General features: G+C 53.9%; 2 protein-coding genes across 2 annotated transcripts in view; one reads left to right on the top strand and one right to left on the bottom strand.

The window, feature by feature from the left end:
* LOC122368157 (protein O-glucosyltransferase 2-like) overlaps nucleotides 1-18315 on the bottom strand; it is a 146127-nt gene that overhangs the window by 90659 nt on the left and 37153 nt on the right. The gene's annotated exons all lie outside the window — the stretch shown is intronic.
* On the top strand, nucleotides 1532-18168 carry LOC122368158. Its single transcript, XM_043341825.1, has 4 exons — nucleotides 1532-2151; nucleotides 8141-8315; nucleotides 15038-16994; nucleotides 17366-18168. Exon 3 carries the CDS (start codon nucleotides 15409-15411, stop codon nucleotides 16846-16848), a length of 1440 nt encoding a protein of 479 aa, XP_043197760.1. The 5' UTR covers nucleotides 1532-2151; nucleotides 8141-8315; nucleotides 15038-15408; the 3' UTR covers nucleotides 16849-16994; nucleotides 17366-18168.

The raw sequence follows: 18315 nt of genomic DNA on the forward strand, positions 1-18315 counted from the left end.
TCACAATACTGTCATTGGCGGTCAGCGGGTCAATGCCATTTTGTTTTGTGCCGACAAGGACCATTCTCGGTAGCGCAGTGGATGAACGCTCATAGCTCGGTAGCGCAGTGGATGAACGCTCACAGGTAGCGCAGTGGATGAACGCTCTTAACTGACCGGCGGGGGAAGAGCGATTCGAACCCTCCTGAGTGCCCGACTTTTTGGCTCCTAGTTGGAACGATTTGCTATTGGTGGCTGCGACCACGGTGACTAGGTATAAATAACGTCTTATTGCGATCACACATTAGAGCAACAGTAATAATCGCTTTATATCGGGGCGTTGGCTGCCGCACTACTCATAACCCCCAGTTGCAGGGGCGTCGCCGACGGGGGGTCGCGTCATGAAATTTTCAGGGTAGGTGTAAAATTGATTAACACGAGGGCACTGAAAGTTTCGTCGCGATCAACCGCTTTTTGCGCGAGTTATTCGCGAGAAACAGAGGGGGATCCGTTCGACCCCCCCCCCTATACGGGCGAGCGTTAAAATGTCAAAATCAAAAGGGGGCACGGTGCCCCGGTGCCCTCCCCGTTCCGCCGCCTATGTACACATTGCCTGAATAATGATAGGTACAGTCCACAGCAGAAGTAATGTGCGGTTTCAGTCATGGGTATGTTCTGCTTCTGAAGCTTAGGAACGATTAACCAGACTACAATGAAACTTTGAATGTACCTTATATGTATCGTCACCCTTGCAGCTGCAACTTTAGCTATTGACACCTTCTTTTCAATCACTCCGCATTAAACAATCGCCAGTCAAAGCCAACCGTTGAGATTGGTAAAACCCTACATTACTTTAGCGGTGGGCTGTACTTCCAAAAGATGGAAATACACGGGTGTAACCGCCCATGGGGAACCGGTTCACATATTACTGCAGGGTGCTCATTCAGTTGCATTAACCTTGCGCTACATCAACTTTATGGCTACACATTACACACAGTCAATAGTCAGTTATTTTTATCACGTCTCACTATAACTAGTTCAACTCAACATCGCGAATAAGCGCGAATAAGTGCTAAATGTTCAGTTCAATCAAGGCATTTCGGATAGGTACTTGGGACATTTGAGAGTTTGAGACGTGTGCCACAATGCTGAGCGGCGACGTTCGCTCGGCCGCCGCAATCCTAATGATGATCATCCCGCCAGACAGGCTAATGTCACCAAAAGCTCAATTTACAGCTCCATGTCACCAAAACTGCTGAAAAAAATCAATTACCCTATAACACATGTAATGCACCAACATGTAAAATCGCGTGTAGTTTATTGTAAATTAACCTGCGTGTGACGCAGCTACGAACATCGTGGACAATTTGACAGCAGTTCGTTGACCGATTCATTGTTAAGCTGTTGTCTGGTCACGTGTTTTCGGCGAGAGCTAAAAAGACGCTGTTGCCTCTGTCACGGGCCCTGACCAACTAATCATCGAAATGCATCGCAGCGGCGTCCAAGTCATTTCGTACCAACTCCTGCAACCTTGGCAAACAAATTGCTTTCCAAATTCTGGTTTAGGTGGACTTTTCAAGATTTTTTTCTGATTTACTGTGGACATTCTGTTTTGGTGGACCCAAAAAGTCCACGTAAAAATAAACGCACAGAACACCTTTTAGCTGGACGTAAACGTATCCGAAAGAACAAGTCTGTTTCGGTGGACTCAAAAATTGTCCACCTTAGGCGCCATCTATCTCTAAACTAAAAAATTTGATGGTTCGTAGTTCCAATATCTGCCACAGACGGCGCTACCATCGGCTGGCTCTGTGTTGAAGCTCGGCTGCGCACGCCTTGATCAGCGCGGGCTAGCGCGGGCATGCAGCAAAAACGTAACATGATATGATTTATAGTGTGGTCTGTGGAATGTGAAGCGATCAAAATAGACGTTTGTTTTATTTTTTAAAAAGTGTAAAAATAAATTAATTATATCATGTATCTTAGAAACCCGTGAATAGAGTATGATGAAGTTTTGTGTAGTTGCAACAACACTGTTTTTTGTTGCGGTGTTATCGGCGCGGCACGGCTCACCACGTGGCGGTGTCAGTGTTGGGATTTGGAAGAGATAAAGATTTGGGTGGTACTATTTTGTGTTTTTTTTTGTGCTGGGAGCTTTTTGAAGTCTGTGAGGTAAGTGGAAATTATTTGTAGACATCTATTTGTTGGATACTGGTATTGCATAGTACCGATTTGCCATGCGATTGTTTGGGCCGGACTTAGCAGGCGTCACACTTCTTTTTGCAACCAAGGAGCGGGGCCGGATGGTCACTATACCCAGAGATGCTTTCTAATCAAACCAAACCAAAAAAGGCCTAACCAAACCTAACCAAACCTGACCTAACCAGTACAACCTACAACCTAAAACCTACAACCTACAACCTACAACCTAAAACCTACCACCTAAAACCTACAACCTAACCTACAGCTCCTCTCCTTGGTTGCTAAAAGAAGTGTTACGCCTGCTTTACGGCTACCCTTGAAATGTGGCTAGCCGCTACTTGCTATTTCTTTACAAGATCAGTCGGGGAAACTATGGTAAAATCTGCTATTTTTAGCAGTCTGCTACTTTTAGCAGAAATCTGCTAAAAATGGGTACGCATGTGACGTCATCGTACCCAAATATAGCAGATTTGGGTACGGCCCCATACAAAAGCAGATCTGCACCCTAATTGAAGCAAATGCGCATCAAATGCCTGGCAGATTCATGATGAGAATAGTGCTGAGAATGTCCTCTGCTATTTTTGTTCAGTTCCGACTATTTTCAAATAATGAATTTGAAAATAGTCAGATCTGAACAAAAATAGCAGAGATCACTCTCAGCACTATTCTCATCATGAATCTGCCAGGCATTTGATGTGCATTTGCTTCAATTAGGGTGCAGATCTGCTTTTGTATGGGGCCGTACCCAAATCTGCTATATTTGGGTACGATGACATCACATGCGTACCCATTTTTAGCAGATTTCTGCTAAAAATAGCAGGCTGCTAAAAATAGCAGATTTTACCATATTTTCCCCGACTGAGATCTCAGGCCTCGGGGTCAATTAATGATGTAGGTACTCTGGCTCCTGATCAATTCAACAAAATGCAGGGCTGCCCTACATTGTGCACTAACCTGTTTGAAGTATGTACTTGTGTTCAGGATCCCAATCTGAATCCAGTTTAGGGGAAAACACCATGTTTATAAGTGTAGGTTATAGGCAGTGGCGCCGGGCGCGGGAACCGGGGGTTAGCGGGGGCCGAGCCCTTCTAACTTTTTGGCTGGGGGGGGCTCTTAATTTATTTGAGCCCCTCCAACTGGACGAATTGAAGGTGGATTTTTAACTTACATGCTTTGTGACCCACAACCCCTAATTTGGGGAGGACAAGCTGCCCTAACAGTTCCTGGTCTCATGAAAAGTTGTGGGGCACTGCTCCCACAGCCCCAGAGTTGTGGGGGCAAGCTTCCCTCACTGCCCCCTCCCCCGGTTCCTGTGCCTCTGTATGAATCTATGAAATTATGTTGGTAGATTTCCGATTTTGATTCCTCCAGCTGTGAGGAGGGGGGGGGGGCTCAAATACATAATGAGCCCCCCAGCCGAAAAGTTGGAGGGGCTCAGCCCCCGCTAGCCCCCCGGACCCCGGTTCCCGCGCCAAACTAGGTCATTCAAAGACATTTTATGGTCATGCCCTCTTAGTGTATTGTCAATAGGCCAAAGCTTGAAGAGTCTCTCAATCCCAAATGGTTTTCAGCTCAGTTTTAGCATTTTTTATCTTATGGGTCACCTTTAATGAAATTAAGACCCACTTTAGCCTTATGACCTTAACCTTCGCCCCAGTGGGGGGGGGGGGGGCATATGTTACCACCCTGTCGCGTTTTTCGCGTGTAAATAAAAAAGCGCGGCGCGTAGCGCCGCGCCGCTTGGGGTAGCTTTTTGTACATCAATTTTGGACAATGTGTGAAATTTTTGACCCCAGGTCATGTCAGGTCAGGTCACCAGGTCAAGTTAACTGACCAAGCCTAAAAAAAAGTTTGCAATCATGTCCAGCCTGCAGTGTTTGTCAGAAAGGTTTCAAACTTGGTGGATTGCATGATGTTATGGGCGCCTACAATTTGTATATCTCGGATTTTTTATATCCGTGACCTAAGGTCAGGTCAGTGGCGTGACCTTACCATTATAAGGCAATGGAGAAAAATGAAAATGCCTCTAGATCCGTGTGTACGCATAGGAACAGTCCAAATATTTCAGAATCACAATGATTTAGTCCACTCGTGATGACCAAGGTGTCATTTTTGCTGATAGCCTCTAGACAGGTCATCTGAGGTCACTTGAGGCTACAAACAGTTTTTTGCCAATAACTCGCGATTGGAAAGAGATAGAACGCTGGGGATGGTCTCATTGTGTTTGTCTTGTTGAGACGCATCGACTGATATGCAACATGACCTTTTCCGGTCAGGTCATGACCTTGACCTGAGGTCAACTTTTCAAGTTGACCTTTCAAGGTCAAATTATAGTTCATTCGACGCGTCTCGGCGAGGGGAACACGATTCTGGCAATAGAAATGCCGTGGCTTTTTGTAGTCAAAAGTTATTGTCGAAAAACACTTTTCGTAAAAACAGCTATTTTTGGAGTTTTTGCCCTCTGGAGGCTAAACCGTTGACCTGAGGTCAATATTGATAATGACGTTTTCAAAAGAAGAGCTCAAAAGCTATCGTTTGCTGTTCCATGCGTTTTTCTATCTACCATAGTTCCTGAGATAGCGGCATGTTTTCTGAAAAATATCATGACAATTGGCAAATTTTGACCTTTGATGACCTCTGGTGACCCCAATATTGCTCTAAGGTGAAAAATGACTGAAATACTTTCAAACGTACACATTGAGAGCTATCGACTGCTTTTTACCGCGTCTTTCTATCCCTCTTAGTTTTTGAGTTAGAGGTGGGTGGTAACATATGCCCCCCCCCACTAGGGCGAAGTTGGCTGAGACCGCCACTGGGGCGCGGGTTAACTTATGGGTGGGTCCCCCAATGACCTTAAGGTCAAGTAACGTTTTCGCCTATAACTTTGCACCTAATTAAGCTACAGCTTTCAGCGTAGGCTCATTGTGTTCAGCTCGACGAGACGAATCGAATGCTATGCAATATTAAGCATTTTGGCCATCTTAAGTATGTAAGTGTTTAAGTAGTGCTTAACTTCTTAAGTACACTTAGCTAGTAAAATTGTATATCATTCGATGCGCAAGAGCAAGCTGAGCACGATGGCGTTTGCCGTTTATCTTTCTCTTAAATAGATCAAAAGTTATAAGCAAAAAAACTGCATGAGTAAAATCGCGACCTTGTGACCTTTTGTGACCTACAGCAGTGGCGGCGGAATAGGGGTTGCAGGGGGTGCAGCTGCACCCCCATCGAAAAACATGGGGGTGCAAACATATCTTTTTGCACCCCCAAAATCCGTACAAGGGGCCCGTCGCACCATCCAATACATTTTCTCCTGAAAACCAGTGATCGGGAAACGAACACTGATGTGGAATCATCCGGGATGTCCAATTATGGCCAGGAGTGCCCCATGCTAGTCTTTGGGGCCCCCACACCGGCTAGAAGTGTCCCGAGCCGCGTTTGGTGCTCCACGCGGCATCTGAGGGCCCCCACGACGGCCTCAGAGGGGGCCCTTTTATGACGATCTCTGAGGGCTCCCACCTGAGGGCTTTGTCCCCTGGGCTACTACAACGGCTACTAAGGGCCCTCATGACGACAGCTGAGTGTCCCACAGAGACTCCAGGGCCCCAAGGAGACTCCAGGGGCCACGCTGGCCTCTGAGGGCCCCTATGACGGCTTCTGATGGCCCTTACAGGACCCTCATGACGACCTCTGATGATCCTCTCGAAGGCTTCTAAGGGCCCTCACAACTTCTGAGGCCCCCAGGACGGTCCCTGAGGGGCTGAGAGCCCTGACGACCTCTCTGGGCCCTCACGATGGTCTCTAAGACCCAACGTGCTGACCTCTGAGGGCCCTCTTGACGGCTTCTAGGGCCTAACGAAGGCTTCAAGGGCCAACGGTTGCCTCTGCAGAACCCTACGACGGCCTCGGAGGGTCTCAACTCAACGCAGGCAGGTGCCAGGAGACATGCTGGCCTCTGAGGGCCCCGCAGAATTCAGATTCAGAGGATCCAACGACCTTTGTGGACCTTACGAAATACGAAGGTCTCCGAGAGCTCATGCAGGCTCCTGGAATTCCACACTGATTCTCAGGCCCCATGTCGGCTTGTTGAGGGACTTTATCTGCTCTTGGTGCCCTGTCGCCGGCCTCTGAAAGTCTCAATGTCGGAACTTATGGGGCTATGGGCCCTACACCGGCTTTTATGGCCCCTACATCGACCCTTGGGACTCATGACCCATGAAATGTGGGTTTAAACGACTTCTAAGAATCCCCATGCTGGTTCTAGTAACCGCCAGCCGAATATTAGGGCTCACACGCGAGCTCCTGGGACCCCGTGCATACCCCAGGGGTCTACCTGCCTCTAAGACCCCACACATACTTTTGGGGCTCAAACGCTTGCCCCTGAAGGCCCCGCTGAGACCCCTTTCCTCTATTCAGTCCTCCATACCGGCTCTTTAGGCTAAACATCGGCTCCTGTGGCCTCCATCCCGGCTTTGGAGGGCCTCCATACAGGCTTTTTTGGGGTTCGATGCCGGTTTCTGAGAGCCCTCAAAAGACTTTCGAGCCTATCCTACCTTCTGAAACCTTTCAGCAACTTTCAAGGGACCGACTCTGATCGGAGGGCTCATTCAGTCTGGGGAGTCATGTAGGTCTCTGGAGGTGGAGGAGTCTCTTTGTGGTTGGCTTCCAAGGGGCTTCTAAACACGGTCTTCTTGGAACGGTCTCGTAGTGCCCTCAAGGCTCAATGGTCCACTGCGGATCCAGAAAAGTGGTTTGAGACGCTGCGGGTGGTGGCTAGACTAAAAGATTAGCCGATATAAAACTAGCTGCATTTGCTTCTTTATGCTTTCATTATTTGAGATAGGTAGGAACACACTACAATTTCAAGCCTTTTACAGAACTTGTGTGCATGGGGATAGTTTTCCAAAATTTTCGTTTTTTTATAAATCAATAAAAATCACTAAAAAAATTGAAAGGGGGGGGGGCAAAACTTCCAGAGGGGCCCCTTGAGAAAACTTTGCACCCCCATCCAAAATTACCTTCCGCCGCCACTGACCTACAGGACTTAAAGGGACCCTCCCACCTTCAAAAAAGTTAATGAATTGGCATGAAAGTGATGTCGCTCGGTTCAGAAAGAGCAAAAACGAATATCTACCAAATTTCATCGAAAAATATTCACCGGTTTTCAAGATATTAGACTTTTACTTTTGTTTACTTTTTGGGATCTCCGCTGTTCCTAGCGACTTTATTTGAAAGTGCGGCATTTGTTGCGCGCAAAGCAGCATATACCACCGCGTGCTACCAAACGTTTTAGTAAAAGATTTAAAATCGTTAGATCTCCGCTGACGTCACAAATTCTAAGGGGGCATACCAATGCATTAGCCCCTTAGAATCCGAAAACTGCAAGTTTGAAATTCGATATCTCCGAATTAAAGCATTTATCGATGTTGTGAGTGCCCAAACCGGTATTTTCAGGCCATGGCCACCAATTTGGCTATCTCAACTCAAATCTAATGTTAAGGTGGGAGGGTCCCTTTAAGAGGTTCAGGTTAAGCACAAGTTAAGTATAGGGTTCGATTGGGCTTGTTCCAAGCTTTTGAATGGCTTCCTAAAATTTGTTCTAGCTGTTATAAGTTCTGAGATATAGCGATATTTCTTCCAAAAACGCCGATTTGGGAAAATATTGGCCTTTTAACCCCCCAAAACCCCCTTAAACACGACCCTTGGGGAACGAAGTTTGCGGGAGGGCGAGACCTCTGTTCGTAAGGTATCGAGGTAAGGTATAAGGTAAGGTATAAGGTATATAAGGTATCGTAAGGTACCTCTGTTCGTAAGGGCGAGTTCGTAAGGTATCGAGATATTTATCCTTAGTACTTTCTGTTGTGTACTTTCGGTTGTGTTTGCTCTGTCACACTGCCACCAGCGGTCCTCGTGTGCCCTATCACTGTGTTGGGTCATAGTGTTTTGTCTGTGTGGCCGCCAGGAGCGTCAAATGCAGTCGGCGCTACGGCTGGCCGTGTCAGCGACCCACCGGCTCGGCCACGGCCAACAGGCAGCCGGCTCCGACGTCAAGTAGGCGCTACGGTTCCTGACGCCAGCAGGAGCACTTGACCAGCAGCTCACCGCCACCGCACAGGACCTGGCACAGCTCGGCACAGGTACACGATCTTATTGATCTGATGCTTGATAACGCTTGTCAGAGTTTGTTTTCACCTTCGTGACCTTTACTTAAGGTAAATACTTAAGGTTAATACTATACTGATGCGTGCACCGATTGTTTATGTGTCCCTATTAAATTAGATCATAAAATGAGAAACTTTTACTCTTCGTGTAAATCGTGATCGTTCACTCTGATCCAGCACGGCAGACCAAAGTGTTCGTGTAATCGTCAAGTTCACTAATAATTGCGTATCTGATCGAATCGTTTCATTAACCGGAGGACCAAAAGACTTCTTTGATGAATGTCTATTTCTTGAATATTCACCACACAATGCACGTTAATCGTATCGTACGACGCCGGCGCCGTTGCGCCGGCGGAGCCGCGTCGCCGTCATCGTCGCGTCGCGAACTGCCGAGCCGGCATGCGTCGGGCCGGTCATCGCACACATGTGCCCCAGATGACCACGCGGGCCCCAGTACACCACGTGGGCGGCGAGGCTCGGCTGAGCCCGCCGATCGCTGCCGTCTCCTCCACGGCACAGTGCGTTTTCTCTCGAACATGGCCGGCCCGGATTTTCGCCTCGCTCGCGGAAATTCTAAACGTAAGAGAGAAAACATTAGCGAAACAACAAACAGCTGCTCGCAGGCAGTGTCTCTGTCTGTATCGTACAGCAATAAACGACCACTAAAGCTAAGACTGTAAACTACGTCGGCTGCGCCGCGCGTCGGTCCCGATCTAAGGCTGCTACACTCTAAGGCTGTAAACTTCTAACTCGTACAAGACCAACCGGCTAAATGAGCCAGGAGCGACACTGCGACAGTGTGAACGCTGGCGACTGTCGGACGGCTCACAGCTGTTGGCTAATGGCTAAACACCAAACACAAATGACCGGCGCACAGAATGAACGACTCATTCTCGCACACGCACACGTTAACACCGCGAATGGCGGACGCAGTAAACACTAATAGATGGCCAGACTCCGACACTACTCGCCGGCGGCACAGAGGGGTCGTAAACGACTCACCTCAGTCGTCTCACACGCGCACATTACCACTCTGAGTCCATTTACTGTCCGTCACCGTCGCGCTCGAGACGGCAGAGACCAGAGACCGACCGCCTATTCCGAATTTCCGACCAGTGGCGGTGGCCACTTTGACCACCTGCACTCGGCTGTCGGCGCCAGGGAACACGGTCACCACTCGCTCCAATAGCCAGTGCCCGCGAGGCAGGTTGTCCTTTGTCACCAGCGCTAATTCGTCGAGCTGCACGTCTGCCGGGTCTGCGCGTCACTTCACCCGTGTGGTGAGCGTCCGGAGGTGCGGCCCGGGGCCGGCTTGCCCACTTGGAAGGCTGTAGGTCACTCGTCGGCGTCGGCGCTGGCTGGGCTGACCGTTTCCGGCACGGCATGCAGGCAGGTGTGTACCGCTCCGCAGCGGCCGTGCCACTGATGACCCAGAATTGGTGCCGCAGGTGAGTCAAAACGTGCTCTGCGCCAGAATGGGAGAGCTTCTTGTGTCGATCGGTGACTATCAGCCGAGTGATGTCTCCGCGTGCAGGTAGAATCACCCGGTGCTTGACCTTGAAGTCTAGCTGAGCGTGGCGCAGCTGGCCCCCGACTCTTAGAAGGCCGCTCGAGTCCAGGAAGGGGTTGAGCCGGTGCAGCTGGCTGTTCGGGGGAAGCCGCCTTCCGTGCTGGAGAGCGGCGATATCATCGCCGAAATGCTCGGCATGTGTGCTGAGCAGCCAGACGCGCTCAGCTTTTCTCAGCTCTTCAGCAGTCAGCGGTCCCGTCCGCCGATCAGCTGCTGCCGGCTGCGGCTGTTGTAAGCGAACCTGCGCACCCACTCTGTCACACGCAGCAGCCTGAGCCACGATGAGAACCGGCTGGGGTTTATGGCCGGCTCCGCTCCCCTGATGACGCAGGCTGGTGCTCTCATTTCGGCCGTTTCCTCGTCTCTCGGGCGCTCTGTCGGGCGGGGCGGCGTGGCGGGCCGGTCCTGAGGACGGCGCGACAGGACGGCGCGACCTTGGCCCCACTCTTCGCCCGGTGCCACCTCAGCCACCGAGCAGCCTCGGCTGCCTATGTTCGATGAGTTCAGTGACCCTGGCACGTTTTGCCATCGAGTCACTTCCGAAGCGTCCTGGGTTTCCTCGCTGACACGGATATGGTGCACGTCCTTGTTGACTGGCAGGTTCTGGTCCGGCGCGCGGCCGGTGACCGTCCAGCCGAGCAGTGTTCTCACGGCGCACGGCGCACCCGGTGGTCCGTCGATCACCTCACGTGCCACGATCAGTTCTATGACGTCAGCGCCCAGAAGTACTTCTACTGGACCTCGAGTCGCACTCGGCAGATCCAGGTCAGCGAGATGAGGCCATTTGCCCTTCTCCCGTGACCAGTCCATGGCGTGATTTGACACACTCAGCGTCGGCGTCGTTTGGGCGTTCCGTATTTCGTGACGTGTGCCACCGCTGCTGACAGGCTCGATCACGAAGGACACACGGCGTGATCTGAGTCTTTCACTTCCGTTTATGGTACTCAGGACCGAACTGTCAATGGGTCCAGAGATGCCGAGACGGACGCTCAGGCCTTCGGTCACCAGCGTTACCTGGCTCCCGAGGTCGAGAAGCGCGTGGGTCGTGCAGCGCCCAGCAGGACCATGCACCGTTATCGGCAGTGTCTGCAGCAGCACCTTACAGGGTGGCTCGACCACCGCAGTGCCGACATGTTTCACTGGTGACGGCGCGCTGCCGGCAGCACTGCGCCGTGGAAACACACGGCCTCCGTTGTGCAGAAGCGTGTGGTGACGTTTCCCACAGCTCTCGTGTCCACAGTTTGTACCGGACGGGCACGCGGCGCTGATGTGACCTCGCGCGAGACAATTGAAGCAGAGTCCGTTACAACCGGCAACCTCTGCTCTCTCGCTCGCTGTCAGCTGTAGGAACCTGTCACAGCGCTCTAAGACATGTGTCCCCTGACAGAATACACATGCGTCCTCACTCGCGACCGGCGCTGCCTTTATTACGGAGCGAGCGAAGCGAGCGGAGTCTCATACTGAATTAAGGGAAAATCCTGAGTATGAGCGGCCGGCCGGCCGGCCGGCCGTGGGGACGCTCTTCAAAAGCTAATATCTTAGGAACGGGACATCCGATTGACAAGCGGACTCTTTACTGAATGTCACTTGGACGTAAAAGTTCTGTGGTGTGATGGCCACCATGCGTTCTTGCCAACCACCGCACGTGGCGCGTGGTAAAGTTGGACATTTTTAAGAACCCCCAAAATTGCAACCTCAATAACGGCACAACGGTTGGGCCGATTGAATTGAAACTCGGTACACAGTTAGGTCTCCATCAGATAATTCATCTGCATCTGCATGTTGGGGTGCTACAGCACGTGCGCACGTGCAGGGGGCGCTCCCAGATCTCGAGAACGGCTGGGCCGATTGCGCTCAAATTTGGTACACGGTTGGGGACCAGTTAGTAGGGTGCCGTGCAAAAGTCAGTTTGGACCCCGCTTGCACGTGCGCACGTGCAGTGTGCCGCTTCCAGATCTCGAGAACGGCTAGGCCGATTGCGCTGAAATTTGGCACATCGCTAAAGACCGGTTAGTAGGGTGCAGTGCACAAGTTAGTTGGAGGTAACCCCTCGCAATTTCGCACGTGCAAGGCCCATCCTCTCGCTCGCTCCGTTGGTCGCCCAAAAGGCGTTTTACTGGTTGCACTAATTTTCGGTTTTACGACCTCTCGGGGCGCGGCCGGCGCTAGCGCAGTCGCGTAAACACGCCGCTGCCGGCTCTCCCCACTGTTGACCTCGGCCTTGGATTGCTGGTGGCCCGTCAGGGTCAGGGACGCACGCCCAGCAGCCACGTAGCCGCGCAGCCAGCTGTCCAGGTCGGGGAGCGTGGGGCGGACGAGTCCGTTGTGCACAGAGTGCTCGCCCCATTTCAAAGCCAGCGCAGCAGGAAGCTTGGAGATCACGGCTGTTACATTGGTGGCAGCCGAGATGTCCGCGTCGTAGTGAAGGCACTGTAGCACACGAACCGCGGTGCGAAGGTCACGTGACAACTCTGTCACAGCCGACATATCACCATCTTTCACCGGCCGCGAATCGAGCAGTTTTTTCATCGTCGCGTGAATGACCCGTGCAGGGTCACCGAACTCCTCCTCTAGCTCACGCATAGCCTCACCGTACAGAGAAGAGTCGCACAACATACCGCGCACTGATTCCTTGGCCGGCCCGGTGAGATGAGCCTGGAGATAGGTCAGGCGCTCGACGTCAGTCAGGTCGTCTCGATCGTGCACTAGAGCCCTGAACAGCGCGATCCATCCCGGCCATTCCAGAGCGGAGCCGCTGAACTTATCCAGGGTCACTCGAGGCAGCTGTGGAGTCGTTTGCTGTCTCACGGGCTGTAGCGGACGTCGTGCTTCCTGCTGGTGACGGTCGTCGTATGGCTGCGCGCTCACCAGTTGTCCGTACTGGGAGGACTGCTCCACCCAGTCCCGGGTGCGTGAGGACCTGTCACCCGGCTGCAGCGGCTCACGCAGCTGGGCGGCTGGCTCACTTGGAGCTGCGGCAGCAGGCCGAGCTAGAGCCTGACGGTCGACGGCAGATGGCTGGTGGTCATACTCCTCCTCGAGCAGCTCCAGCTCCAGCTGACGGCGTTCCGCTTCGTCGGCGAACTGTTGAGCTTCGAGAGCTGCCCGCTGTCGTGCCAGTTCCGCCTCTTACCGCGCCCGCTCCGCCTGCGTCTCCGCCTCCTGCCGTGCCCGCTCCGCCTGCGTCTCCGCCTCGCGACCCGCCCGCTCCGCCTGCGTCTCCGCCTCTTGCCGTGCCAGCTCCACCTTTGCCGCGGCCGCTCGCTGGCCCTGCTTCGCTGCGAGTTTGCTCAGCGCGGCTCGGCGGCGGGCTGCGCTGATGGTGGACGACGCTGCGCTGCCGAAGGTCTCGCTGCGGGTATGGCATGTCCGCGAGCTGCGCGTAGATTTCGCGTCACACTGTGCGACCGCCCTTGCGTCCGACCTGGCGTTCGATTTCGCGTCGGATTTTGCGTCTGACATCACTCCTTCACTGCACTCGCGTCCGGACTGTACGTCCATTCACTCACTAGTTCACATACATCCGGCCCGGAGGACCAAAATGTTCGTGTGAATCGTGATCGTTCACTCTGATCCAGCACGGCAGACCAAAGTGTTCGTGTGATCGTCGAGTTCACTAATAATTGCGTATCTGATCGAATCGTTTCATTAACCGGAGGACCAAAAGAGTTCTTTGATGAATGTCTATTTCTTGAATATTCACCACACAATGCACGTTAATCGTATCGTACGACGCCGGCGCCGTTGCGCCGGCGGAGCCGCGTCGCCGTCGTCGTCGCGTCGCGAACTGCCGAGCCGGCCGGCGGCAGCCGGCCCGGCGCGTCGGGCCGGTCATCGCACACATGTGCCCCAGATGACCACGCGGGCCCCAGTACACCACGTGGGCGGCGAGGCTCGGCTGAGCCCGCCGATCGCTGCCGTTTCCTCCGCGGCACAGTACGTTTTCTCTCGAACATTTACCAAAAATACAGTCAAAGAACTTCACGAAAAGTAAATTCAGCTTGCCTAAAACGCAATGTTTTTAGATGACCTAGGTTGTACAGACACACAAACCCACAGACATACAAACACATATCAGTGACCTTGACCTAACTTGACCTGAAATGGCCTCAGCCAGCCAAAACCTAGTCGGATAGTGTAACAAAGAGGTTCTTGCTGGCTTGGCACCAATACGTCAACGTCATCGGTATATGATAAGCAGCGCACTTGATATCCAACGGTGACCCCAAACAGCAACATTTTTTAGTTTGACCTGACCTGGAAGGTCACTGACTGACCTGAGAAGGTAAAACTGTGTATCATTGGATTCGTCTCTTCCCAAAAAAATCTTTTTAGTCTTTACCGCGAAGCTCTATCTCCAGCAGGAACGAAATGGCGCGGGGGTGGCAACCCCCCCCCCCATGTGCGTTCTAGGATGGGAAAGTGGCATGTGCGGGCGAGGGTTAAATTGCGTAGTTGAATTCACATGCTGAACGAACTTCATCATCGGAACTTGTAGATCGTATAACAAAATGTGACCCGGGTTGCAATGTACAGTACATTCTAGGTACCTATGTCAAGGCGTTAGTGTGACTGGTTAGTCAATCTGGTTGTGAATTTATCGTTGGTGGGTCCAGTGAATAATTATCAGCTTGTTTACTTTGTGTCTCTTGTTCTGGTGTAATTGCCTGCATTATCTCTAAGTCATTCGTTCCATAGATATTTTATCTACATGAAGATGCCCATCCAATGTCGAAACACTTTATTTTCTGCCGTCTGACTGCTTTACACTCGTGATCGATGGTATCAGCATTCTCCTTGGTAGAAAACGAGTAAAATGAGATGTTCAAAGGTCATCGACCATCACTGTCGTCAAAATATTTCAGTAAAGTCGTATCCTATTTCGTTTTCGGAAACCTCCTTCGGGGAAATAAATCCAAAGTAAAGCTAAATTTGTCACTTAAAAGTCGTGAAATCAAGCTCGCACGATGTTTCAGCTCACATTCCCTAACTTGAATTCCTCCAATAAAACGGCAGGATAATAAGCGTCAGGGCATCTCTATGTATATAAGACCTCTATGATCCGTTCTACATGAATGGAAAGATGTGTTCTGGAACAAACGCTGATATTATATCTCTTGATTCACAGGCATGCACATTGACCCAGCAGTGGTGCAAGAATGCGAATGGCACGTCAGTCACCAGATCTGCAGTGATGTCGCCCGGCTCTGACGATGGCGCACAGCCGCCGTGTCCGCGGTCTCCGTCGCCGCCGCGGTATGCGGCGCTGGGCGGCGACTCGTACATGTCGCGGTCTCGCCATTGGGGGCCGAACGATTCGCGGCTCCCGCCGACCCCGCCGGCGAGCGTGGCGTGCAACTCCTGGTGAACGGCACGCAGGTCACCGGTGGCACCAGCCTACATCTTCTGGGGGTGACCTTCGACAGACTTCTACATTTTAAAGACCACTGCGACTCTCTGCGGCGGAAGGTCCGGCCGCGGACGGCACAGCTGCGGAGGATGACCGGCCGGACCTGGGGTCTCCGCGAGGCGCAGCTCAGGACAGTCGCGAACGGGTATGTCCGGGGAGCCCTTGAATACGCGGCGGGTGCCTGGCTCCCGGCCGCGTCCCCGTCACACGTTCAGCTGGTGGAGCGCGAGCTGCTGGCGGCCGCCCGGGTGGTGACCGGATGCCCACGGTCCACCCCCAGGGATCCCCTGCTGGCCGAGGCAGGCATCCCTTCAGCATGGTCCACCAGGAAGACGCTGGCCGCGCGAACGCTCTGCCGAGCGCTCGCCCTGCCGGAGGACGACCCTCTTCGCCGCGTCGCGGACGCCGACCCACCCACTCGACTGCGGTCTACCACCGGCTGGCGACAACTGGGGCGATCGGCGCTGATCGAGGCGGGCGCCGAGGGAGTGACGGTGGAGCCGCGCCTCGAGGTTCCCCTCCTCCCGTGGACAACCTGCCGCCCGATCGCCTTCAATCTGGACGTGGGACCCGGCGGTCGTCGAGCCTCCTCCAACGAGACGCGACGAGAGGCCGCGCGGCAGCACCTGGCGGCGCTCCCAGCCCAGGCCACGTGTATTTGGTCCGACGGCTCTGCGGACGCTGGGGTCAGGCGAGGAGGGGGCGGCGCCGTCATCTTTACCGCGTCGGGGGAGACTCTCGAGGTGGAGGTGGCGGCGGGAGGCCTCTGCTCCAGCACCCGTGCGGAGCTGTTCGCCCTGAGGGCGGCGCTGGAGCGGGTCCGGGATGAGCCGTCCCCCGCCCCGCTGGTGGCGTGCTCTGACTCACGAGCCGCCCTGAGCCTCCTCAGCGCGGGAGCGGCCGCCCAGACCACCACTATCGGCGCGGCGATCTGGAGGACGCTGCTGGACATTGCCGAGCGCCGGCAGGTGACCCTGCAGTGGGTCCCTGCTCACTGCGGGCTGGCGGAGAACGAGCGCGCTGACGCCCTGGCCAAACAAGCGGCCACCCTGCCCCAGGGCGCCGTGCCCTCGGACGCTCGGTCCCTGACACGGGCAGTTCATCGGACGGCCACACGTCAGTGGCGCGAAAACTGGCCCGACTCCTTTTTTAAGACTATCTTCGGGAGCACCCTGCCGCTCCCCATCCCCGGAGAGGACCGAGAGGCCGCCATCTCGGTGCACCAGTTGAGGGCGGGCCACTGGGGCCGCTCGCTCGAATACCTGCACCGGATCGGCCGCCACCCCTCCGTGGCATGCCTGCAGTGCCCCGATAAGCGGTGCCCCGCGGCGCTCTGCGCCGTGTGCCGGGAGGAGGCGGACGTGCCGGAGCACGTCTTGCTCCGCTGCCCGGCCCTCGCTGGCGCCCGCCTGCGGCGAACTGGCAGCATTTACGTCGACCCGTCGCGGCTGCGGGACGCCGACCTGGTGGCTGCCTTGGAGGCCGGCTACCTTCGCCATAGGGAGCCTCTCGGCTATGGTCCTCCGTAAGGAGGTCCCAGGGGGAACAACAACAACAACAACAACCCCGCCGGCGACGAGTTTCCTCCGGCGAGTCCTGCGCCGTCTGGCGTGGTCGACGCTGCCCGGGAGGTTCCTGGCTGGCAAGCTGCTGCTGTGTCTACCGACGCACAGAGGTCAGTAGCTCCGGTGCCGGCCCTGCAGTGCTCTGAGAGAGCGTCGAGACCGCCTAACCGATTCTGTCCCTAATTAAGGTCTTTGTAAATATGTGTTCATCGTGCATCGTTTGTGATGTGAGCCGCGTGATCAGCTGCTAACTGATAATTTTTGCTGCGATTTTGCTGTGGTCGTTGCTGGCGAATTGTTTAGTAATGTCGTGGCAAGCTGGTTGGGGACGCCCGTCTGGCTGTTCTGTTGACGGAACGCGCCGATCGACATGGCATGCAGCCATCCAGCGCCTCAAATCGGCGAATCTGTCCAGCGTGGTCTCAATGGAGTGCTGAGCGGTGCTAAAGGACATGGCTATTTTCATGCGTTCTGTTCACAGTTTTGTCGTGGCTGTGCTGTCCGCGGCCGTGCTCCACGGTTGCGACGTCTGCGGCCAAGCTGCCCGCTGCTGAGCTCCGCGGCCGAGCTGCCAGCGGCCGCGCTCTGCGGCCGTGCTCTGCGGTCGTGCTCTGCGGCCGTGCTTCCCGTGGCTGGGCCCTCCGTGGTCCCGTGATCGTGGCCGCGGCGAGGGTGCCGCGACCTGCGCGGTGCCGTGCGCTGCAGTGATGGCGCCGCGCACTGTGCAGTGATTGTGCCGAGCGCTGCGTACGCGGTGGGTGCCGCGCGCCGCGCTGTTGAGCGTGCCGTATTCGGACGGTGGCTGCCGCGCGCAGCGTGGTGATTGCTGCGCTCTGCCATGAGTGCCGCTCACTGCCGTGGCCTGAGTGCCGCGCTCGGACGGAGTGCCACGCGCCGTTGTGTTGCGTCGCCTTCTGCCTTTTGATATGTGCTATCTCCGAATTTAATGTTGCTTGTTGCCGATGTTCGCTTCTTTTCGTTAAGAGGGTCGGGTATAGTCGGTCGATTTATTCGCACCGTTTGATTTCGTACCGGCTTCTCTTCTGTTTCTTATTGTTTTCTGCGATGTCACTTGTCCGATTTTATATCTGATTAATTCACGTATTTAAGTATTTATTTTATATTGTCATAATAACTTACGGCGCTGTTCCTTTATTTTCTGTTTAGTTGCAGCCCTAGTACCTTAATTTCCGATGTCTCTTCGGTTTGTTGTCGCTCGCATGTTCAGAGAGTCCTGGTTGGCCGGCGCGAGCGGCGGTTGTGGAATACAAGCTCGTCTGTGAAGGTTGCGTGTCGGAGCCGGGTTGGCGAGGCGGGACCCGTCTACATTTCAAACACCATTGTATTTCTCTCATCAAGACGCGTCGAATGATGAATAATATGACCTCAAACATAGGCGCGGGAACCGGGGAGGGGGCAGTAGGGGCAGCT

Source organism: Amphibalanus amphitrite, unplaced genomic scaffold (genome assembly GCF_019059575.1).
Source record: "Amphibalanus amphitrite isolate SeventyFive unplaced genomic scaffold, NRLGWU_Aamphi_draft 000928F_arrow, whole genome shotgun sequence".
NCBI classification, from domain to species: domain Eukaryota; kingdom Metazoa; phylum Arthropoda; class Thecostraca; order Balanomorpha; family Balanidae; genus Amphibalanus; species Amphibalanus amphitrite.